The sequence below is a fragment of the Leiobunum rupestre genome, chromosome 3, assembly GCF_980474605.1.
Source record: "Leiobunum rupestre chromosome 3, qqLeiRupe1.1.hap1, whole genome shotgun sequence".
NCBI classification, from domain to species: domain Eukaryota; kingdom Metazoa; phylum Arthropoda; class Arachnida; order Opiliones; family Sclerosomatidae; genus Leiobunum; species Leiobunum rupestre.
This window is the reverse complement of record NC_143386.1, coordinates 53,220,755-53,229,474: the sequence shown is the minus strand read 5'-3', so window position 1 is coordinate 53,229,474 and position 8,720 is coordinate 53,220,755. Positions and strand designations below refer to the sequence as shown.

The window sequence follows — 8,720 nt, the reverse complement described above, 5'->3', positions numbered from 1 at the left end:
TATCCCCCTATCAGTTTCCACACAGGCTTGATATCGAACGATCAAGTTATCAAAAGCACGTAATATCATTTTTCTGGGGCTTCTTCATGGCAAATCATTTATAATTTCGTTGACCAATTTCCTCTTGACTTTGCGGAAACCCTTTCTTTGACTAATTCCCAAAGGTTAAAAATACAGCGGCGTAGATCTGGAGACTTTGTAGGCCAATGAACGGCACTGTTTCTGTCAATTTAACGTTGTGTGAACAAGTTTTTAAGGACGCTGGTCAAGTCTCTGTGAAAGTGAGGTGGAACGCCATTTTGTTAAAACCCAAGTCTTCACCTTTGAGCTAAAGGAATTTCGTTGATTTCGTCTGTAACAAAGCAAGTAGCTCTGACCGTTGAGGTTTCGAGGTAAAAACACTGGACCAGAGCGGAAGATTCCCACGAGTCCGACTGCAAAGATTAAGCGTTGTAACGGCACTTGGTGATGGTGTGCAAATCCCCAGTGGTGTTGTGAAGATTGAAAGGTCCATCTCTTTAAAATTAATTAAGTTATTTATGGGCCGAACATGATTTCCTATGGGAATCAATAGTACACTGGAAGGCAGGAAAAAATATAACTTTCTGTTCACTTTTTGAAAAAAGACAATTATTTTCAAGGTTTTTCATGCCCAAGATTCAGCATTAGGGAGGCTAGCGGCATGATTCTTATTGTCAACAATAATTGATTAACACATTAAAATTGCAATACCGTACAAGGTTTACTCGGCAGTAAATAAGAGTATACCAATGGCTTTCCTCCATAGACTGAAATCTGACATAAGTCTGCTTTCATTGGCTGGGAAGTTCCAGAGCTAGCAACCCTGTTACAAAATTCCAAAATAAAATGGCGGACTGCGATGTCGCCTTAAACTAGTGTTAAAACTTTTCGGTTTTTAAAAACGTATTATTTATAAATAAATTTGGTTGAGATGTATTTATTTAATTGAAAATTATTATTACTAAACAATTGTATTAACGTTAATTATTTAAAATTTTAACTAATATTTAGAACTTTAGGGTAAGTTTTAATAATAATTTAAAATTCGCGGAACAAAGATTACTGGTAGAATTATACGCCATTAGATGGCCTCATAGGATATAGTAGGATCATACAGATAGAAAATAAGTTATCTATGAGTAGGATATACATTATTTCAGCTCAGGGGCCTTGTAATTTGTTGAAAAGTAGAAACTCTGACTAGCTTGCTATTGAATTAAAAAGAGTTCCAAAATTTGAATATAAAACTGTGACTATAAGGGAAGATAAGTGTTAAGGTATTTTGTGAAAATAATTCTGTTAAATTTGCAGTTGAAAAGCCAGTCCTTTTCTTCAGTTTTAATATATTTTAGACTGGAAATGAAGTAGTGACAGCAATTGTTAAAATTATAGTGGGCACTGATCAATTTGACCCCATTTTTGTTAACAGTGTGCGGTCTCAGTAGTTTGTTTCTAATTTCAGGATTTCTGGTAAATTTACAGTAGAAAAATCAACGAGCCAAATCCTATTCTTCAGTTAAAATTGATTTTATAGTAGAAATTAAGTTATTTAGTGAACGAGTGATACCAATGGATAGTACCATTGCTAAGGAAGCAAAGTACATGTACACTGTGGCCCACAAAATGCTTTATTTTTTTCAAAAAACTTCCACTCGTTCTTTAATTAACTAATTTAGAGACTGAAAAAATTACTTGATTAAATTGTGTTTTTTTCCAACTGGAAATGTAACTGAATTCTTTAAATTGTTTTTTAAAGACAAGACCGAATCTATTAAATTTTAGTTGGAAAATGCATGAATTAAGTATTGAAGTTAATGATTTGGTTGTGCAAAGTGAAATGTACTAAATTTAAAGAATTTTGATAACTGCACATTTGGAAAGGCACGAATAAGAATAATTATTGTGAAATTTATGATATCTCTGTAGCTCCTACCTTTAATTGATAAATTTTTAAGAATTCTTATGAAATTGAAACTCTAGTCTTCAACATTTTTAATAGTGCTTCTTTACATTTTGGCTTGAATCAAAGTGTAGGATCTGTCATTAAAAAAACTAAAATTTTTTACTACAAAGTGAAAAGTTATAAAACTTCTAAAAAAAAACTGGTATGTAAATATGTAACTGAATGATTACTTATGGCCAGGGCCGTGCAGAGGTATCCTGGGGCCCGGGGCAAACTTACTCGCGGGCCCCTTCGATTTGCACCCTCCCCCTGAGCCCTGAAAACTTCTCCCAAGTTATCTTGATTTGCACCCCCCCCCCCTTGAGCTTCTTCGATGGGCCCTACAGCTACGCGCCCCCCTCGTGGGCCCTTTTCACCCGGGCCCCGGGGATTTTGTCCCCCCCCTGCCCCCCCTCTGCACGGCCCTGCTTATGGCATATATTTACAATAGTAATTTATACGATAAATATGCCCTGTAGGGCAGGGGAAAGAAGCAGATATTAATTAAAAATGCTTTTATCAAAGCAGTTTAAAGGTAATTTATGGGAGGGGGGGGGGGTGAGTTGGGACCTAGAAAGGTACAGATATTTCTTTAGATTTTAAGAGATATTTTTTGCAATTACTTTCAAAAGCCAAATATATTTTATTACATTTCATCAATTTTCCTCTCCTTTTCACAAATTGATATTCATATTTATCAGATGGAAATGTATATATTTTAAAACCCTTTCCTTAAATTTGAGCCTTGAAACTGTAACAGGAAACTTTTCAAATAAATTAATGTTTCAACTATTGATAATTTCTTGGTAAAAGAATGCAGTCGCATAGAATTGAAAGTGCATTTTGGCTTGCCCAACTTGTCAATTTTTCAAGTCCTATTATTCTGGGAAAAATTGGTCTTTTTTCATCAAACTAACGATATTCACACGTTTTCGATGACGCTCTACAATTTCTCATGGGATAATTTGATCCAGCACCTAGGGCTGAAAAAATAATAATTGGAAATTGGGAAAATATTTTCAAAAATCAATGAGTTTTCAGAAAACAGTGTTTCGTGGCATTTATAACGAACCACAAAAATTTCAATATTCTAGCGATTATATTTTTTGGAAAAAATATTAATTTCGAGCATAAAAAGCACTGTACAAAACGTGAAACTGCTCAGCTAACTGAAACTGATTATATTAATTTCAGAAAATGTGTTCGGGTCACTTGAGATAATGAATGAGGTACAATTTCATTTCAGATTGCTATAGTTGAGGTGAATATATCAATATAAATTGATCTGAGTAATAAAATACTTTCAAATATCTGAAAATTACCACCTGCATAGATTGATAATTAGTCATTTATTAGAAGAAGTAGTTTAAACACTGCAATCAAATTGAACACTTTAAATAAATTAAAAATATATTATAAACTATAATTTTAAAACTGAACATTTAAAAAATGATTGTAAGCTCGATCGGGGGTGAAAGCATTCTGGCTATTTTACAAATATTGTGACGAGTTCAGAGGTGACATAACGAAACCACCGTTATTAAGTTAATTTGATCTTACCAATTACTTTCAGATATCTGAAAATTACGACTTTTCGTGTCAAATACCCTGTATATTTTCATATGAACATTTAGAATAAATACAGCAAAAAATATTTTTACAGTACAATTATAATAAAACCCTTGATCGTGTTAGATGTTGCTCGAATGGAAAGTCATTGGTCGTTATTTTGATTTTATACAATTATAAAAATCGATTTATAATTATCTGATATTCTTGTGAGCTCATTAACTGGGAAAAATGACATGCTGCTTTAGTTGTTAAGAAATATTCTCAATACATTGTTTGTTAATTTAGTCAAAAATTATAATTTTACATTAAGTTATGATAATGATATATGGGAGCCGGAAATTAGGTTTTGATCAAGGTCGTTTTACCCAACTACATTTTTAAAGGTTGGTGTTTGTAAAAAAGCATTTAAGTATCTTTAATTGTTTATACGTTGGTACACCCAGAATACGAATTTTATATGATGTTTCCAACATTTGACAGTTAACAAGGTTTTAACTCAGGCAATGACTAGGGCATTAAAAATCTTTGAACAAACACTATTCTCCGATTTTCCGAGAAAAACCAACCGATATATATAAAAAAAAACTAGAAGCAATTCGTCAAATATCCCGCTCAACTACGCAAAAAATGGCAAAATCTACCATGGTAAATTTTATTGTTACCAAGCAATTCTGTTTATGAGTGTAACAAAAAATATAATATTTTTCGTTTCATTCTACAGCCATGGATAGTCCAGCAACCACGGTCGTTTCCGGACGATCGATTCCTCCATCCAGTACAATGACCTCTGGGCCGACGGCTCTGCTTTCATCAGCACCGAGCTCTACCAGTCAAACGGCAGTGACGGCTCTGCTTTCATCAGCACCGAGCTCTACCAGTCAAACGGCAGTGACGGCTCTCACTTCAACAGCACCAAGCACTAAGAGTCCAACGGGACCAACGGCTCTCACTTCAACAGCAAAGAACACTACCAATCCAACGGCAGCGACGGGTCTTCCTTCAACAGCACCGAGCACTATCAGTCCAATGGCACCAACGGCTCTCACTTTAACAGCTTCGAGTACTACCAGTCAAACGGCAGTGACGGCTCTCACTTCAACAGCACCGAATACTACCAGTCCAACGGCAGTGACGGCTCTCACTTCAAAAGCACCAAGCACTACCAGTCAAATGGCAGTGACGGCTCTCACTTCAACAGCACCGAATACTACCAGTCCAACGGCAGTGACGGCTCTCACTTCAACAGCACCAAGCACTACCAGTCCAATGGCAGTGACGGCTCTCACATCAACAGCATCGAGCACTACCAGTCCAACGGCAGTGACGGCTCTCACTTCAACAGCAAGGATCACTACCAGTCCAATGGCACCAACGGCTCTCACTTCAACAGCACCGAGCACAACCAGTCCCACGGCAGCAACGGCTCTCACTTCAACAGCACCGATCACTACCAGTCCAAAGGCAGTGATGGCTCTCACTTCAACAGCACCGAGCACTACCAGTCCAACGGCAGCGACGGCTCTCACTTCAACAGCACCGAGCACTACCAGTCCAACGGTCCCAGTGACTCTCACTTCAACAGCACTGAGCACTACCAGTCCAACGGCACAAACGCCTCTGACTTCAACAGCCCCGAGCACTACCAGTCTAACGGCAGCAACGGCTCTAACTTCAACAGCACCGAGCACTACCAGTCCAACGTCAGCGACGGCTCTCACTTCAACAGCACCGAGCTCTACCAGTCCAACGGCACCAACGGCTCTCACTTCAACAACACTGAGCAATATCAGTCCAACGGCAGCAATGGCTCTCACTTCAACAGCACTGAGCACTACCAGTCCAACGGCACAAACGCCTCTGACTTCAACAGCCCCGAGCACTACCAGTCTAACGGCAGCAACGGCTCTAACTTCAACAGCACCGAGCACTACCAGTCCAACGTCAGTGACGGCTCTCACTTCAACAGCACCGAGCTCTACCAGTCCAACGGCACCAACGGCTCTCACTTCAACAGCACCAAGCACTACCAGTCCAACGGCAGCAATGGCTCTCACTTCAACAGCACGAAGCACTACCAGTCCAACGGCAGTGACGGCTCTGACTTCAATAACACCGAGCACTACCAGTCCAACGCCAGCGACGGCTCTCACTTTAACAGCACCGAGCACTACCAGTCCAACGGCACCGACCGCTCTTCCTTCAACAGCAACTCAGTCTACCAATCCAACGGCAGCGACGGCTCTCACTTCAACAGCACCAAGCATAACCAGTCCAACGGCAGTGACGGCTCTCCCTTCAACAGCACCGAGCACTACAAGTACAACGGCAGCGACGGCTCTCACTTCAACAGCACCGAGCACTAAGAGTCCAACGGGACCAACGGTTCTCACTTCAACAGCAACAAACACTACCAATCCAACGGCAGCGACGGCTCTTCCTTCAACAGCACCAAGCACTACCAGTCCAATGGCACCAACGGCTCTCACTTCAACAGCTTCGAGTACTACCAGTCAAACGGCAGTGACGGCTCTCACTTCAACAGCACCGAATACTACCAGTCCAACGGCAGTGACGGCTCTCACTTCAACAGCACCAAGCACTACCAGTCCAACGGCAGCAATGGCTCTCACTTCAACAGCACCAAGCACTACCAGTCCAACGGCAGTGACAGCTCTCACTTCAACAGCACCGAGCACTACAAGTCCAACGGCAGTGACAGCTCTCACTTCAACAGCACCGAGCACTACGAGTCCAACGGCACCAACGGCTCTCACTTCAACAGCACTGAGCACTACCAGTCCAACGGCACAAACGCCTCTAACTTCAACAGCACTGAGCACTACCAGTCCAACGGCAGCAACGGCTCTGACTTCAATAACACCGAGCACTACCAGTCCAACGCCAGCGACGGCTCTCACTTTAACAGCACCGAGCACTACCAGTCCAACGTCAGCGACGGCTCTCACTTCAACAGCCCCGAGCTCTACCAGTCCAACGGGACCAACGGCTCTCACTTCAACAGCACCGAGCACTACAAGTCCAACGGCAGTGACAGCTCTCACTTCAACAGCACCGAGTACTACCAGTCCAACGGCAGTGACGGCTCTCACTTCAACAGCACCGAATACTACCAGTCCAACGGCAGTGACGGCTCTCACTTCAAAAGCACCGAGCACTACCAGTCCAACGGCAGCGACGGCTCTCACTTCAACAGCACCGAGCACTACCAGTCCAACGGCACCGGTGGCTCTTCCTTCAACAGCATCGAACACTACCAATGCAACGGCAGTGACGGCTATCACTTCAACAGCACCGAGCACTACTAGTCCAACGGTAGCACCGGCTCACTTTTCAACAGCACCGAGCACTACCAGTCCAAAGGCAGCGACTGCTATTCCTTCACCAGCAACGAGCACTACCAGTGCAACGGCAGCGACAGCTCTCACTTCAACAGCACCGAGTACTACCAGTCCAACGGCTGTGATGGCTCTCACTTCAACAGCACCGAATACTACCAGTCCAACGGCAGTGACGGCTCTCACTTCAAAAGCACCGAGCACTACCAGTCCAACGGCAGCGACGGCTCTCACTTCAACAGCACCGAGCACTACCAGTCCAACGGCACCGGTGGCTCTTCCTTCAACAGCATCGAACACTACCAATGCAACGGCAGTGACGGCTATCACTTCAACAGCACCGAGCACTACTAGTCCAACGGTAGCACCGGCTCACTTTTCAACAGCACCGAGCACTACCAGTCCAAAGGCAGCGACTGCTATTCCTTCACCAGCAACGAGCACTACCAGTGCAACGGCAGCGACGGCTCTCACTTCAACAGCACCAAGCACTACCAGCTCAATGGCGCTGACGGCTCTTTCTTCACCAGCACGGTCGATCTTAACTACTATTCCTCCTAGAGGTTCAGCTCTTTTTCCGGGCCCCAAAGATTTCTACATGTTGCACTTTTTCCGAAACTGCTCTACCCCATCGTAATTAATTGCTTATCACTCATTTGATTCTGAGACACGCGCTAGTTCCTTTATAAATATTTTATTTATTGGTATCCCTTTGCCTTTTTCTAAACTATGCCATGATCTTTAGGCCAGCTTCTGTGAAATCTGATATAAAGTCACGGCTTTTTTAATTATAAATTAGTATTCATATCACCTAGTTTTTCATTACTCGTTAATTTTAAAATCTATATCAGGCTTAAAATTTCCCTTTTACAAATAAATTGCGAAAATATTTACAGTACGAAAAAATCATTAATGAAATTGTCGAACATGTGCTTTTACATTCCTCCATCGATTTGTTTTTATTAGCGGCATGGATTCTCAAATATTTTACGAATATATTTGCACTATCAAACCATTTTTTTTAATTTACAAGTTTAGTTATTTTTTGGGATGCGCGAGTGTTGTTCATTAAAGTTTAATTGATAATTTAATCGGTTATTGAAATTTATTATTGCAAGCAGTCATAAATGATTTTTGGTTTAAGGATAGAATTTTTAAATCACATTTTGATTATTTAATGCATATTGGCTATTGGAACGATTTATAACCATTTAATACGATCGAAAATAACTAACTCGCTCATAAAGATTTTGTTCATGCGAAAATATGATTAATCTTGACCCGAGAGCTTAAAATAATAGAATTAAGACCTGCGGTAGAAAATCCAAACACAGTTTTGACCTACTCAAGAGATAGTCCTTAGGCTTGCTCCTACATTTATGGTTGTTTTTGTCTTACCACACGGCCATCTTAAGTAGTTACTTTGTTGATTGTAAATTTATTTTCGCTAAAGACTAAGACATGATGGAGTGGAAACATTTTGGTTTTTGAACCCTAATAATCAAATTAGGGAGGAAGTCATAAATGCTAGAGTAAAATCTTATGTCGCTTGAACTGCTTGCGGTAACATTTTCCTTGATATTTCAACCAGTACCAAACCCTCGTTGGACCAATTTTTTTTTTAATTGGAACCAAATTTGCTGTTTATTGGCCCATTTTAATGGTTTTTGTAAATTTTATAATTAAAATCTATATACATTTCTTGAATTAGTGTATTGTTTATAAAGATGGGTCGCTAACACCTTATATAACGCGTCTCCGTGTTAGTGTTTTTAACGATAGATGGTCTTATTTGTTAGACCAAACTTCTTCCAATGCATGTGAAAGTA

The 8,720-nt window shown here is 40.8% G+C and overlaps 1 protein-coding gene across 1 annotated transcript; it reads left to right on the top strand.

The window, feature by feature from the left end:
- Positions 1-4,033: 4,033 nt before the first annotated feature.
- On the top strand, positions 4,034-7,619 carry LOC149952586 (uncharacterized). The gene is made up of 2 exons (XM_090170209.1): positions 4,034-4,180; positions 4,257-7,619. Exon 2 carries the CDS (start codon positions 4,259-4,261, stop codon positions 7,526-7,528), a length of 3,270 nt encoding a protein of 1,089 aa, XP_090026335.1. The 5' UTR covers positions 4,034-4,180; positions 4,257-4,258; the 3' UTR covers positions 7,529-7,619.
- The last annotated feature ends 1,101 nt before the right edge of the window (positions 7,620-8,720 follow it).

Excerpts from the sequence above, each read along its gene's own strand:
- LOC149952586 (XM_090170209.1), top strand. The coding sequence starts at position 4,259 with ATGGATAGTCCAGCAACCACGGTCGTTTCCGGACGATCGATTCCTCCA.